Below are 17,272 nucleotides of genomic sequence, written 5' to 3' on the forward strand. Positions count from 1 at the left end.
ACAGCTCATTAACGTTTTATTTATTAATTTTCATGTAGTTGAAAGGAAGAGTGAGAGCAAAATTGAGAGTGAGAGCTCTTAATCAGTTGACTCACCTCCAAATGCTTGCAACAGCTGGGCTAAGCCAGGCTGAAACTAAGAGCACAGAATTGGACTTCATTTGGGTTTCCCACATGAGTGGCAGGGGCCCACACACAGGAACCATCATGTAGTGGCTCTCAGTAAAAGCTGGATCAGAAACAGAATAGCTGGTAGTTGAACTGGCTCTCTGATTGACATGGCATCCCCTGTGGTAGCTTAACTCACTATGCCAAAACACTCAACACCCCCTTCCCTGCTCCACACTTACCTTTTTGATGAACTCTATATGGCTATTTTTATAGATATGATATTAGCTGAATAGTCAACATCCTCATTTAATTTCTATAAATATAGTTAGTCAAAACATTTTACTCTGTCATTTTCTTATTCTTGTATCTATTTACTAAGACACAAAAGTTTTAAATTGAGCTGGAAGCAAGAAAGCTAAATGGAAAAGTAATTTACAGTACTTGGATTTTTACTCAGCAGCAGTAATCAATCCTCTAGGCAACCACAACAGGCTTTGGGAGGGGAATGATTCTGAGTTCAAACATTTTTGGCTTCTCCCCATGAACATTGTCAGGTGAGACTTGTCAGTTGTGCCTCATTTCTTAATCCCTAAACTATTCACTCAAATAAATCACACATTTAATAGCTCCTTCACCTCTTTGATAAAAATCATTTAAAAAATCATTCTTTGATTATTAGCCGAGACAGTGGAAATATTAAAAATCAGGATGCTGTAAGAATTTATCAGCATATCAGGTGGGTGTTTTAGCATAGCAGGTTAAAGCTGCTGCTTGGGAGACCTGGGTCTCATATGGGAGTACACAGGATGGAGTCCTACCTCCACTTCCAATGCAACTTCCTACTATTGCATCTGGGAGGCAGTAGATGATGGCCCTCCTGCTTGAGTCCTTACCACTCATATGAGACACCTGTGAGGATTTCAAGTTAACCAGAAGCTGAAAGATCTCTATATCTCTATCTCCTATCTCTGTTTTTTTTTTCTCTCTCTCTCTCTCCCTCTCTCTTCTGCCCTATTGCACTCCCGCCCTCCCTCCCTCTCCCCCTCTCCTTATCTCTGTCATTCTGCTGTTAAATTCATAAATCTTAACAAAAAAATAGAGTTTAGGACCAGCATTGTGGCATAGCAGATAAGCTGCTGCCTGTGTTGCTAGCATCCCACATGGACACCAATTCGTGTACCAGCTGCTCTACTTCCAATGCAGCTCCCTGCTAATGCGCCTAGGAAAGCAGTGGAAGATGTCCCAAGTATTTGAGCCTCTGCACTCATGTGTGAGACCTGGATGAAGCATTTGGCTCCTGGCTCCTGGCTCCTGGCTCCTGGCTTAGGCCTGGCCCAGCTCTGTTGCAGCCATCTGGGGCATGAACCACTGGATTGAAGGTTCTCTCTCTCTCTGTCTCTCTGTCTCTCTGTCTCTCTCTCTCTCTCCTTCTCTGCTTCTCTCCTTCTCTCCCTTTCTGACTATGCCTTTCAAATAAATGAAATAAATCTAAAAAGTTCATCAGTGGTGTTTTTAGGGTTTTAGAACAAGAAGAAAGAGCACAGTCATATCAATATGCTTTTTTTTGAATCATGATCTGTATAAATAATATGAAGTCTCAAGTCGTTAAATGTTTTAAACTGAAGTGTTCCTTTTGGGACTTGAATCCTCTGTTTACCCTTAACAGACCCATGTGCCTGTGAACTTCTTTTTTAAAATATATTTGAAGGAAAACATTATTTAAATATTTTCTTCCATTTCTCCTATCCTAAAAATGCTTTAAGTGCATAAGATTTTGTTAGAGTGATGTCCTTACTCCTTATGCTTTGCCAGAAATTTGGTTCTTTTAAGTGAATTCAGATCTTAAGCAGCCATCCTATGGTCATGAATAACTCAGTAGCAATGGAACGAACTGTGTATTTAATCAAGTTTAAAATGTGGTTCATCGTGCAGGTGTTGTGATGCAGCTGACTAACTCATCATTTGGGACACATGCATTCTCATATCAGTGTGCTGGTTTGAATTTTGAATTCTTAATTTTTTAAGATTTATTTAATTTTATCTGAATGGCAGATTTACAGAAAGAGAGAGAGAGAGAGGGAAATACATAAAGATCTTTCATCCACTAATTTATGTCCAATATGTAAGCCATGGCTAGGATTGAGCTACCTCTTCTGATCCAGCCTCCTTCCAATGCATCCTGGGAGGCAGTGGATGATTGCTCAAATGATTGAGTATATTCCATCCATATAGGAGACCCGGATGGAGTTTCTGGCTTCTAGGTTCTAACTGGTTGAGCACTGGCTCTTGTGGGCATATGGGCATCTGAGGAATGAACCAGTGGATGGAGAATTGATTTCTCTTTCCCTACTTCCTTTTTCTCTATACCTTTAAATTAATAAAATAAATAAATATATATTTAAAAATAAGTAAATAAACATTTTTATTTATTTTTCTTTGACAGGCAGTTAGACAGTGAGAGAGAGAGACAGAGAGAAAGGCCTTCCTTCCGTTGGTTCACCCCCCAAATGGTCGCTAAGGCCAGTGCGCTGCGACAATCTGAAGCCAGGAGCCAGGTGTTTTCTCCTGGTCTCCCATGTGGGTGCAGGGCCCAAGCACTTGGGTCATCCTCCACTACCTTCCCGGGCCATAGCAGAGAGCTGGACTCAAGAGGAGCAACCGGGACAGAACCAGCGCCCCAACAGGGACTAGAACCAGGGGTGCTGGCACCCCAGGCGGAGGATTAGCCTAGTGAGCCGTGGCACTGGCCAGTAAATAAACATTTTAAAATGTACTTTATTCATTAGGTTATTGGCATAAAATGGTCACTTTAAAATCATATGTATGGAAGTCTATCAGTTCCATATATATATATATATATATATATATATATATTTTTTTTTTTTGAGAGGCAGAATGAGACAGTGAGAGAGAGAGACAGACAGAGAGAAAGGTCTTCCTTCTGTTGGTTCACCCCCCAAATGGCTGCTATGGCCGGCGCGCTGCACTGATCCATAGCCAGGAGCCAGATGTTTCCTCCTGGTCTCCCATGCGGGTGCAGGGCCCAAGCACTTGGGCCATCCTCCACTGCCTTCCTGGGCCATAGCAGAGAGCTGTACTGGAAGAGGCGCAACCGGGACAGAACCAGCGCCCCAACAGCGACTAGAACCCTGGGGTGCCGGCACCGCAGGTGGAGGATTAGCCTAGTGAGCCACATCTTATAATGTCTTCATGCTTTATTTTTCTCTAAAGACTGCTTAGAGAAACAAAGTATCATTTTTGTAGTATCTACCACCTCATTCTTGAAAAAGACAATTCCCATATGATTTCCAGCAATTGTTTTGCAAAGACACTGGTTGTCAACTCTTAATGGTTCTTCTCATTAAGTAATGAATTGTATTTATTATAGGGTTATGCTGCTTGCTTTCCACTCTTAGTTTCCTAAAGAACAATGATTCACTTAAATTGGTTGAGAATGGAATGTTTTAAAATCAGATAACATAATTAGGATGGTGACATAGCTATTTTACAGGTTTTTTTTTACCCTGTATTTGTAAATGTAGCTACTGATTACAATTAATACAAAACTTTTTTTTAAAATTACTTAAAAATGTATTGATCATTAGTTGTCTTCTTGAGATTACCTCAAGCAGCTTAAGTCACTGAAACTTTATTTCCTATCAAATACAGAACAGAATAACAATAACACCAACAAACATGTAGCTTTTAAATGTTGTACCTCTTCTTGACATACTCAAATGTTCTGAGATATACACAGGGATTTTTGGGTTAATTTTGTTCCTGAAGCTCTTTCTTTTTTAAAAGATTTATTTATTTACTTGAAAGAGTTACACAGAGGAGAGAGAAGGAGAGGCAGAGAGATAGGTCTTCCATCCATCTGCTGGTTCACTCCCCAGAGGGCCGCAACCACCAGAGCTGTGCCGATCTGAATCCAGGAGCGAGGAGCTTCTTCTGAGTCTCCCATGTGGGTGCAAGGGCCCAAGGACTTGGCCATCCTCCACTGCTTTCCCAGGCCATAGCAGAGAGCTGGATAGGAAGTGGAGCAGCCAGGACTCGATCAGGTCCCCATGTGGGATGCTGGCGTGGCACTGCAGGTGGTGGCTTTACCCACTGTGCCACAGTGCCGGCCCCCCTGAAGCTCTTAAATTTGCAACTCCTAACTCTGAGTAAGAGGAACTCATTTAACTATTAATCATCTGAAGCAAATCTTTCTTTGCTTTTTCCATGTTCTCAGCTTGCTGACATTTCAGTATCAGTCTCTTACAGAATAATTTATTTTATAGTTACATTATGATGACTATTTCAGTTTGGTCACAATAGATTTGGATCGCAATATGAATGCTTTCTCAAGACATAAGTAATGAATAAAATTATATCCAATTTCATTTTTACTATTATCTCCTGGTTCCATAATAATCACTTATCATAAATTTTATATCACAAATGAATGTTAGATTGAGACAATTCATAAGAAATTTATACAAATATCTAAAAACACATATGAAAGAAACTCAATTCATTATGTAACCCTATCATATTTTCCTTCTTATCATATTTTGATAGTTTCTTAGGGCCAATGTGTGAATATTTTCCTTTTAAAGATTCACTGCTACTGAACAGTTTTCTACATATCACCAGTTAATGTTGCTATTTTATTAAGAATTAAATCTCTTTACATTTCAATTCAGATCAATCCCTGATTCTTCTATGCATTTTAATTTGGCTGTTGTCAACTGATTAGCCATCAGAGTGAAGCTACAATTTCGATATTTACAATAGATTACTAAAAAGCAGCAAAATAATAGAATCATTATGCCCAATTGCTTGATCATTTTAAAGGATTTGTGTGTTTCTGTATCTTTCCTTTTCTACAGTGTATTATTCTGAATTTTTTTAGACAAATGTCAGTTTGTAAAATTAGAAGTAAAGGCTGTAAAATTCGTACAGTTGACAATGTATATTGCTTAATTGGATAAAATATCAATACAAATTGAAACATTTCAATTGCATTTCTTTTTAAAATTTATTTTTTTTTTGAGAGGTAGAATAACAGAAACAGAGAGGGACAGACGGAGAGAGATGTCTCACATCCACTGGTTCATTCCCCAAATGACTGCAATGGTTAGAGCTGGGCTGATCTGAAGCTAGGAGCCAGGAACTTCCTCCAGGTCTCACACGTGGGCACAGTGGTCTAAACAATTGGGCCATCTTACACTGCTTTCCCAGACCGTAAACAGAGCACTGGATCAGAAGAGGAGCAGCCGGGACAGAAACCAGCACCCATATGGGATGTCTGTACCACAGGCAGAGGCTTAATGCAGTACGCCTCAGCATCAGCCTGTCAATTGCATTCCTTAAATGGCACTATATACTTAATGTTTTTAAAGAATTAATTAAAAGGCAGAGTGATGGAGTAAGGTAGATTTGGAGAGAGAGAGAGAGAGAGAGAGAGAGAGAGAGAGAATATCATCCATCTACTGGTTTACTCTGCAAATGCCACAACAGCCATGTCTGGGTGACAATAAAGTCAATGGCCCAGAGTGCCATCTTGGTCTTGCACTTGAGTGGCGTGGTCCCAAATATTGAGCCATCTTGTGCTGCTTTCTCAGGCATATTAGCAGGGAGACGGATTGCAAATGGAGCAGCCAGGACTCTAGACAGTGTTCTGATATGGGATGCTGGTGTCATAAGCAGTGGCTTAACCAGCTATGCCACAAATCTGGCCCCCCAAATTATGCACGTAATTTTGACAACTAATATGCCTTGTTCATAATTATATCACAGATTGTTATTATTTAAATAAACAGATTTCTTAATTATTTTCAATTAGTTGTAAGCATTTAAAAAATTAGGTTTGAATTTTATTGATTTTCATTTTTTTGAGGAATGATATGGTTTAATTTGTATCGTTTACTGGGAAATACTGATTGGCGTGCTAGTACAAATGATTTCTGAAAATTACTAAACATTTCAAAATTTATCTGCTTTTTTTTAAGCAATACTGGGGATAACTAGAGAAATACTGAAGATGTCGTGGGAGATGCATTTCAAATGGATGAAAAATACATAGCTAATACTGAAGCATCAGATTATATTCAAATTTTTTTGTGTAAAGTTGTTAACCACTCTAGAGAAGAGAAAGACATTTTTGTATTTCTAAAACATTCACTCTACTGTTTATTGAGTGTTTGCTACAAGCAAACCATTGACGAAAAGACACTGACCTCACAGAACTTATAAATTCTTACAGGTCTTAAGCTGTGGACAAAGCAAACACAAATGTGGTTAGTATCACAAAATGTGTAATAAATTGTGGCAATTTAGTAGACCTGCACTGTGAGGTCAGGGGAGGTCTTCCTATCAACATAGTTAGGCCAAAATTAAAAGAGGTACCAAAAAACAGTGGTGAAACTAGGAAAAGGTTTTCCTGAGTTGCTGATCATTATGGGCAAGGGAATAAATGCTCAACTTTCTGTAAGTCTGTAAGGAAGGAAGAGAGCTCATCTTCACTTCCCCTATGTTCTGATGTTGACTCTGTGGATCTAGGAACACAGTTAATATAAGAACTGATTAACAAGATAATAATGTCAAAGTTTTATTAAAGTTTACATGTTTGTGAGGAACTTTACAAGAGAGTTAAGTCCGAAGAAATGGCCAAAGTATGATGCTTTTATAATTTTTAAACAAAGAACAATACATTTGTGAAAGAATAACAGGATAAATAAATGTCTGGATAAAGGTAGTGAATTCCAAAGGGTGTTACTAAAAGAAATGTGAGGATGGTGAGAATGTAGGAGATAGTGAAAGATAAGGGTAAACCTGGATCAGAATTAGCTATAGAAAAACTGTCAAATGGACTTGAAGCAGTTAAGGACATGACATTTCAAATATGCCCAATTGGTACAGTGATTATTTGTAGTTGAAGTCACTTGAAAAACTGTTACTCCAGATAGGGACATGGGGCCTACCTTTTCCTACATAAAGCAAGCTATGAAAAGTTTTGGGAGGGATGTCCTTCTCAAGGCAAGAATAGAAAACAGACTTGGTAGCCAGAGACAATTAATTAGCAATTAATTAGCATTTTGCTAATAGATCTGTAAAATACTTTAAAAGTAGTTTTGTATTTATTGTAGTTTATAGAATGCTTGTCTCTTTAAAAAAATGAAAACATCAGCAGAACAACAATCAAAAATCTAATGATAAAAAGAGTCAGCATAGGGGCCGGCGGCGCCCTGGTCAGTAGGTTAATCTTCCACCTGCAGTGCCAGTATCCCATATGGGCTCCAATTCTAGTCCCAGCTGCTCCTCTTCCAATCCAGCTCTCTGCTGTGGTCTGAGAAAGCAGTGGAAGACGGCCTAGGTCCTTGGGCCCCTGCACCCACATGGGAGACTGGGAAAAGGCTCCTGGCTTCGGATTGGCGCAACTCAAGCTGTTGCAGCCATTTGGGGAGTGAACCAATGGATGGAAGACTTTTTTCTCTGTCCCTCCCTCTCACTATATGTAACTCTACCTCTCAAATGAATAAATAAAATCTTTAAAAAAAAAGAGCATAGTGTAATTAATAGGATCAGATAAACTTGGTTTTGAAGAGTATCTCATAATTTAAAAAAGAAAAATGTGGTACTATTTAAGTTCTAAAGACCTCAGTTTTCTTATCTGCAAAGTGGGTATAATAATAGGAACTGGGTGGGCATTTGGTCTAAGGTTAAGACACCATTCAGGTATTGCATTAGACTGAACTTAGGTTCCAGCTTCTGCTGATGCACATACAGAGAGACAGCAGGTGGTAGTCCAGGGGGTTGGGTCACTGCCCCCAACATTGGGAACCTGGTTTGTATTCCTGAATCTTGGCTTCATCCTGGTCCACCCTAGGCTATTGCAGGCATCTGAGGAGTAAATCACTGACTGCAAGATTTCTGACTCCCAAATAAATAAATAAAATAAATAAAAATTTAAAAAATAATAGGAGTTACCTTATTTTTTGTCCCCAAAATCATATCAGGATGTCAGGTTTGAAATATTTATACTAGTAAGATGAAAATCTGAATAATTGAAAATAAATACAAATCACATGGTTTTCCATAGAAATAAAGAAGGCATAAAGGTGACTCTAAAAATATGCTTGGTTATGATAAGATAATTTATTTTCTAAGGATAATCTGTAATATTTGAAGATATATACTTATGAAAAACACATATGCATGTTTTTCATGATAATTTTCCACAGGAATGAGGACTTGTAACATTGGTATTTAAAATTATAGATTTGTACTTATCTTACATATTATATAAGCTATAGAAATTTATATGAAAATGGTAAAATGTCAAAAATAAAGATCTATTTATTTTATTTGAAAGGCAGAGTTACAGAGAGGCAGAGGCAGATATATATATATGTGTGTGTGTGTGTGTGTGTGTGTGTATATGGAGAGAGAGAGAGAGGCCTTCCATCCGCTCGTTCACCCCCCAAATGGCCACAATGGCCAGAGATGCACCAATCCAAAGCCAGGAGCCAGCAGCTTCTTCTGGGTCTCCCACAAGGGTGCAAGGGTCCAAGGACTTGGGCCATCTTTTACTGCTTTCCCCTGTCATAGCAGAGAGCTAGATCAGAAGTGGAATAGCTGGGACTCGAACCAGTGCCTATATGTGATGTTGGCACTGCAGGCGTCAGCTTTACCTACAACATCACAGTTTAGCCCTCCAAATAATAATTTAAGTAACAATGTAAAGTATTGTTTTCTATATAGTGTTATTCTAATAAATATATTTTCACCCATGTCTCTTAATTCTAGATTTCAGACTGAACTGAATTATGATGTTTTGGAAGTTCATGATGGACCAAATCTTCTTTCACCCTTGCTTGGATCTTACAATGGCACACAAGTGCCCCAGTTTCTGTTTAGCAGCAATAATTTTATATACCTTTTGTTTACAACAGACAACAGCCGTTCCAATAATGGTTTCAAGATTCATTATGAAAGTAAGTAATGACAGTTTTTTCCATTCTGTTTGTCTTACATTAAGTATTATCATTGTGTTTCTGAGAATTAGCAACTCTTTCATTCTTTAAAATCAAAGCTTCCTTGATTATAAGAATGCCAGTGTCAATAAGGTGTATGTTACACTCTACTCTGTAAAAATTTTTAAAAATTATCTAATATCATGATAAAAGAAAATACTAAAGAAATTGAAGAAGTAACAAATTCTCAAAAATGATGTTTTTTTGTAAAAATTGTTTGTATAATTCTACAAAGCAGATGATAGTCAGTAAATGTCAATCTAAGATATGTACGAATATTGCTACTTTTTGGCATTTAACTCATAAATCAATTTCTTGCATATTTTACCCATGCTATTGGCACACGTTTTCCTTTGAAAAATCATTACTATTATTTTGTGTAAAAGGTTGAATATTATATTAACAATAAAAAGTAAAAAATATCCATATATTCAAATATGATTAACACAATTGCTCAAAGACTATATTAGGACAAGTTACAATTTAGGATTTTGGAATCAAATTTTCATTTTTACAATTTGTTTTAAAACCTGACAAGTTATAGAGAAGGAAGGAGAGGGAGATCTTCCATCCTCTGGCTCACTCCCCAGATGACTGCAATGGCCAGGGCTGGAACAAGACAAAGCCAGTAGCCAGGAGCTTCTTCCCAGTCTCCTGCATGAGTGGCAGGTACCCAAGCACTTTTGCCATCTTCTACTGCTTTTCCCTGGTCATTAGCAGGGAACTGAGTGGGAAAGTGGAGCAGCTAGGACATGAACTGGCACCTATATGGAATGCAGGCACTGGCTCAACCAGCTACGACAAAGGATAGCTCCAGATTTAACAAGTTTTAACATTGTTCATGTTTACTTCATATGTAGATATTATATACATTCACATATATGCTACTTTTCCTTGAAAAGAAGGTTATTACCCATCATATAATGTAGGATTCATGATAGTGACCAGAAGTTAGGAAAATAGGATATGTTTTTATGTAGATGGTATAATTCAGTGAAGATAATATCTATAACTATCTATTTACCAGGTAACATGACATACATATTTGTATCCTCTATATATTTGAAATTCATAATTATCCCACTTAACGGTACATAGTTTTGTTAAGAAGCCTTAAAAATTTTAATGAAAAAGATTGGATTCTAATATTTACTTGGAAACAAGTCACTGTTTTATTTATAAATACTTGCATATTTACATTCATGAGGCTATATTGTGTATGATATATGAAAGGTCATCAAGTAGTAATAGAAAATATGTATTATTAAAAAAGTATGCACAGACATCAAAATTTTGGCACCAAAATAAGCTTATCTTTAATTCTACATTTTCAAGAACTTTTTTGAAGTCACCTCTTCATGTGTACAAACATGCATGTGTAGAAGTTCACTTGTGTGCACATTTTTATCAAAAACTGCATTGCCGCATACCTTTTGATGAAATGTAATTTTAGTAAATGAACCTAATAGCACACTACAAGTGGGTTACTGCAAGTTATATTTATTTCAAATGCAAATATTATAATACTTTTTATATTTAGTCTCAAATGATCCCTTCTTAGGAAAAGAGTTTAGCATTTGAAATATATAGCTTTATATTGGCTGCAGGACATTCTCTTCAGTACATATGGTCAATGGTTTCATATATTTTAAAATCAAAATTTATATAAATTCATTGCTTTTTCCTTTTAAATTTTACCCACAATGTTGTTTTAATTATGTTATCTTTCCTTTATTTCAAGCTCTATGACCTAGAAGTATATTTCCTAAACATTATTTTAAAATTCAGCAAGAGGAGTCACACATACTTGGGATTGCAACTGTACTAAGGGCTATAATTGAGATATCTTGTTTCACTTGTATTTGTTAAAGCTCAATCAGAGTAGTCATTCTTAAAAGTCTATTTCAAAGTTAATTCTTGCTAGTAATTAATGAACACATATATGCAGACACCTTTTCTTTTAGAATATTGCTGTCTACTCTGTGCCCAATAGATTGCATTTAATTCCACTCCATCAATATATCAGATTATTTTAAGGATTAATTGAAACTGTGTGTAGAAAGTGTAGCATAACAGCTGATATATAATAAGATATAAATTAATGAGATTTAATTGAAATGAATTAACATTAATAAGATAAACACGAAGTCTTGATATTAGAAGCATATCTTCCAACTTCAAATCTATAACTGATAGGTGGTTGGTGACATTGTCCAAGTAATTAGGACTAATGCAAAGTGGAAGCTAAGAGCTGAATGAGGATGAGGTTGGTGAAAATCACCCTTGATATTGATTAGGTCAGAGACAATAGCTTTCTAATGATAAATTTTAAAACATATTGACTTTCAAATCTATTAAAAGAGAAACTTTATTAGATTTTCACATTGAACCAAAATTCTATGGAAAAGATTTTCTGGAAAGCTACTACTGCTCACACTCCGTGTTTCCGTTTTATTCCCTTTCCCCAGGCAATTTGTGCCCTCCTCTATCTTCCATTAAAAACAGGGGCATTGCAAAAATTGTAACAATAAGATAAGGCTATTTGTAGTTTTCAAAATGTATTAAAATAGTAACAACCTAGAGTAGACTTCAGTAACATAATGTATTTTTGGTTTTCAGTACAATTTTTTGCCCCCCTTCTCCCAACAGGAAAATCACTTCTGTTTATTATTATTAACATTTATTATTTACATTCAAAATAAATACAATTCCAGGAGCAGCTTGTTATATTTTAGTTTCCTATTAAAACCAGCATTTAAATGAAATGATTATGCTTGATAAATATATTTAAAATGTACAATTTACTTCTTTAAAATTCAAATCTATTTATAGTATTTTTGTTTAGCTTTGTTTAAAATTGGGTAATTCAGGGCCGGCACTGTAGCTCAATTGGTTAATCTTGCGCCTGCGGCACCGGCATCTCATATGGGCACTGGGTTCTAGTCCTAGTTGCTCCTCGTCTAGTCCTGCTCTCTGCTGTGGCCTGGGAAGGCAGTGGAGGATGGCTTGGGGGCTTGCACCCTCATGGGCGACCAGGAAGAAGCACCTGGCTCCTGGCTTCGGATTAGTGTAGCTCCAGCGGTGGTGGCCATTTGGGGGGTGAACCAATGGAAGGAAGACCTTTCTCTTTGTCTCTCTCTCTCACTGTCTAACTGTATCTGTCAAATAAAAAGAAAATTTTTTAAAAAATTAAAATTGGGTAATTCATACAAGTAAATATTTTATTATGTGAATGTGATTTAATATAATCATGCAACTCTAAATAGTAATTAATATATTGTGGAATATAGAAGCATTAGTTAGAATATAGAAGAAGTAGTTATTGTTCAAATTTCTCATTTAGGAAGAAAAAGATAATTGTTTATTATACCTTAATTTGTATCTCAGGAAACAAGTGACAGTATATCTGGTGACATTTTTATTGACCTGTTTGGAGAAGTGATACTGAAGTATACCAGGTTGAGGCAAGAAATGTTTCTAAACGTTTTTCAGTACACAGGAAACCTCAGAAGTAGCCAATTCATTTTTTTGGATTTATTTATTTATTGGAGAGGCATAGTTACATAGAGAGGGAGAAGCAGAGGGAGAGAGGGAAAGAGAGAGAGAGAGAGAGAGAGAGAGAGAGAGAGAGAGAGAGAGAGATAACTTCCACCCGCTTGTTCACTCCCAAAATAGTCGCAACAGCCAATCTGAAGCCAGTAGCCGGGAGCTTCTTTCTGATCTCCCATGTTGAGGCAGGGTCCCCCGCACTTGGGCCATTTTCCGCTGCCTTCCCAGGCATACTAGTATGGAGCTGGATAGAAAGTGGAGAAGCTAGGATGCGAACTGGCACCCATATGGGATGCTGGCTTTTCAGGCTATACCCACTAGGCCAGAATGCTGGTCCTATATTCTTGTAATTATTATTATTTTTAAAGATTGATTTATTTATTTGATATAGTCACAGAAAAGGAGAGGCAAAGAGAGTGAGGAAGACAGAGAGAATCTTCCATCTGCTGGCTCACTTGCAAATATCTGAAGCCAAAAGCCAGGATCTTCATCTGGTTTCCCATTTGGGTGCTGGGGCCCAAAAACTTGGACCATCTCCACTGCTTTCCCAGGCACATTGGCAGGTAGCTAGATTGAAAATGAAGTAACCTGGATTCAAATTGATGCCCAAATGGGATGCCAGCGCTGTAGGCACTGTCTTTACCCACTATCAACAATGCCAGCTCCTTTCATAATTATTAAATGAAGAAATTTTTATGCAATATTTATAACTGTGCCTGGAATATAATCACATCTGGAAATGCTAATTACAACTATGATTATTATTGTATATATATATATATATATATATATGTGTGTATGTGTCCCCAAATATACAAAATGTCTAAAATACTTGATACATAATCATATCTTTTCATCCCATTATTATATAATCAATCTGAATTTTATCCTTATTGGTAAAAAAAAAACTTGTTAAATACAAATTTTTTATATTTCTTTATTTATTTGAAAATCAAAGTTACAGTTGGGGGGAGAGACAGAGAGAGAGAGCAAGAGAAAGAAAGATTATCCATCTATTGGTTCACTCCCCAGATGGCTGCAATGCCAAATGCTGTGCCAGGCTGAACCCAAGATTCAGGAGCTTTATTTGGGTCTGCCACATGAGTATAGGGGCCCAAGCACTTGAGTCACCTTCTATTGCTTTTCCCAGACCATTAGCAGGGAACTGGTTTGGAAGTAGAGCAGCTGGACTCAACAGGGTGCACATATGGGATGCAGTGTCACAGGCAATGCCACAAAGCCAACCTCTAAAATATGCTTTTTAAAATGGTGCTTTGAGTATATTAATTTATTTATGAAAAATCATCATCCTCTGTTGTTTAAAGAAATAGGAATCTGTCTGAAATCTATCAAATTTCTCCTTTGTTTTATTCTCTTTGTTTCTCAGGTGTTACAGTGAACACATATTCTTGCTTGGACCCAGGCATACCTGTACATGGCCGTCGCTATGGTCATGATTTCTCTATTGGATCTACTGTTTCATTTAGTTGTGATCCAGGGTACAGGTTAAGCCATGAAGAACCACTTCTGTGTGAAAAGAATCACTGGTGGAGTCATCCCCTTCCAACGTGTGATGGTAAGAACTCATTCAATGTACAAAACATGTACAATAAAAAATCAGTATAGTTGTATGAAATGTGAAGTTTACCATAAGTATAAATTTTTCATAGTTTATAAAGGCTCTCTGGAATTTTGACAACTTATGCTATCAAAATATTAATAAAATAATATTGATAATCAGATATTTTTCCTATGCCTAAAGATGCTGTAAAATATAACGCATCTATGTGTATATACATATGCATATATCTATATGTGTGTGTGCTGTTGTTACCATTTTAAATACATCTTGTAGATACTCTGAGAAAGGACATTCATTGCAAACGCCAAATTCATGTCAGATGAATGCAGTGAAGGAGCACAGCATTTACTTTCCCTCTGTTCCCCATACATACAAACAATGAACATTCACTTGTTGCTATGGAAGGCAATTGCACTAGTCCAGACAGAAGCACAGTTTATTCCCCGAAAATCTAACTGGCTACACAGCATCACAGCAACTTACCCAGGCTGCCTTGTGATGGCAAGATACTAATTATCATTGGTAATATACCAGTGGCCTTTTTGATTTTTCTGTTTCTATGAGAATTCAGCAAAGATCCTAATTTTTCAAGATCCATATATGAAAATACAGTAAGAGAAAATGCTTCCAAGACAGGGAAGTGTTTTCATATTTGCTTTATCATAAAGCAGAGTCAATGTAAATTTATGTATTATTTAGTTCTAGGCTTTAATTTCTATTTATAGGATTATCTCTAACTTCTGTACTTTTTTTTTTTTATGGTGGGAGATCACATTTGTCATGTAGTGATTAAATTTTCAAGTGCTGTCAGTGTCATCATTTTTTAGGAACAGCTTAGGCCAATTTGTATTTTATAACAAGGTTTAAAGAAATCAACAACATGTCTTCCTTGAATTTTGTACAATACTATTTGTAATAGTCAATGTTCGTGTGATTATAACTGACAGAAATCTAACTCTGACTGGTTTTAAAAAAATGAAAACAGATGTTGTTCAACTATTCAAATCTAAGAAAGAACAATGTGGCATACTTCTCATAGCATGAATTTGAACATTTTAAAAGACTGCTCTGTGTATTTTTAAAAATTATTTACTTTTATTTATTTGAAATTTAGAAAGAAACACAAAGAGAGAGTATGTTCTCATCCTCTATTTACTCCCTAATTCCTGCAATAGCTGGGATTGGACCAGGCCAAAGCAAGGAGACTAGAACTCATTCTAGATCTCCTACATGAGTAGCAGCTACCTGAGTACTTGAGCCATTACCTGCTATCTCCCAGAGTAGGCATTAGCAGGAAGTTGGTAACTGGATTGGAGCCAGGATTTGAACCCAGGCCTTCTGATATGGAATATGGGCATCTCAAGCAATATCTTAACTGCTGCCCTGAACCTCCACCCTCCCTCTGTGTTTCACATAATTATTAATATATTAGTTGTTGATCACTCCCCTTAAATTTTATAATGTGTTATACATAATATTCTACTTAGTACTTTAATCTTTCACTTGAAGAATGTCTTTTTTTTTTTTTTTTTTTTTTTTTTTGACAAGCAGAGTTAGACAGTGAGAGAGAGAGAAAGACAGAGAGAAAGGTCTTCCTTCCGTTGGTTCACCCCCCAAATGGCCACCACGGCTGGCACGCTGCGGCCGGTGCTCCAAGCAGATCCAAAGTCAGGAGCCAGGTACTTCCTCCTGGTTTCACATGCGGGTACAGGATCCAAGCACTTGGGCCATCCTCCACTGCACTCCCTGGCCACAGCAGAGAGCTGGACTGGAAGAGGAACAACCAGGACAGAATCTGGAGCCCCAACCGGAACTAGAACCCGGGTGCCGGCACCACAGACGGAGGATTAGCCTAGTGAGCTGCAACGCTGGCCCAAGAGTGTCCTTTTAACTTCTCAACTTGTACACAGCTATATAGGTACACCTAGCAGACAGGAAATTCTCAAGACATTACCGCCAGCCCCACCCCCCAGCTAAAGATAGCAGGATGTGGATGTACAGAAAAACTTTCCCTCTATTCTCTACACATACTTATAATACACATGTGCATACATGCTCACAGAAGAGCACCTGACAGATATGGTGGTCTTTTTTAACATTTTTGAATTTTTGGCAATAATTTAACTAATATTCATCCTTCTGTTCATTGAGAAGTTTTATTCTAGTTGTATGAGATAAAGTCCTATCAAATGGGAATGCAGGTTTTAACCTAGTAGAGCATTTTCCTTTAAAAAAAAATCTTATTTATTTAAAAGACAGAGTTACAGAGAGGAAGACGCAGAGCAAAATCTTCTCTGCTGGTTCACTACCCCAAATATCCATAATGGCCAGGCCTGAACCAGACCAAAGCCAGCAGCCTGGAACTCCATCTGGGTCTCCCAAGTGAGTGGTAGTTGGCCCACGCACTGAGACCGTCTTCTGCTGCCTTCCTAGGTGCATTAGCAGGAAGCTAGATCAGGCATGGAGCACTACAGACTTGCACATTTTATTTGAAAGAGACAGACACAGGGAAATCATCCATCCACTCATTCGCTCCTGAAGTGCCCACCACAGCATGACCAGCCAGGCTAAACCTCTGAACCTAGAACCCTATCTGGGTCTCCCACTTGGGTGTCAAGTACTTGAGCCATCATCTGCTGCCTCCCAGGGTGAGCATTAACAGGAGGCTGGATCAGAAAGAGAGGAGCTGGGACTTGAACCAGGCATGAAAGACCTGGGATGAGAGTGTCCCAAGTGGCAACTTAACTACTGTACCAATGTCTACCTATGTCTTTTCTAACTTCTAACATTGATAAAATTTTCTGACAAATCATAAGCACTCATGATTGGTGATATAATGGAAAACATTGTACACTGATTTGTTCTCAAATAATCAAATGTTAAATCAAATTTTAATTTATTTGACTTAAGTTCATAAACATTTATTTATTTATATTAATTTGGGAAATTTAGTTACAAATCTGTGCTCTTTAAAAAAATTCTTTTTTCATTCTACATTCCCAAAGAAATGT

The 17,272-nt window shown here is 37.3% G+C and overlaps 1 protein-coding gene across 2 annotated transcripts in view; it reads left to right on the top strand.

The window, feature by feature from the left end:
* CSMD3 (CUB and Sushi multiple domains 3) overlaps nucleotides 1-17,272 on the top strand; it is a 1,267,615-nt gene that overhangs the window by 817,754 nt on the left and 432,589 nt on the right. For both annotated transcript variants that reach the window (XM_062189471.1, XM_062189472.1), the window contains 2 exons: nucleotides 8,904-9,091; nucleotides 14,067-14,255. In XM_062189471.1, coding sequence (XP_062045455.1) covers nucleotides 8,904-9,091; nucleotides 14,067-14,255 — 377 coding nt within the window. The remainder of the gene's footprint in view (nucleotides 1-8,903; nucleotides 9,092-14,066; nucleotides 14,256-17,272) is intronic.

This window comes from Lepus europaeus, chromosome 4 (genome assembly GCF_033115175.1).
Source record: "Lepus europaeus isolate LE1 chromosome 4, mLepTim1.pri, whole genome shotgun sequence".
In the NCBI taxonomy this organism is placed as follows: domain Eukaryota; kingdom Metazoa; phylum Chordata; class Mammalia; order Lagomorpha; family Leporidae; genus Lepus; species Lepus europaeus.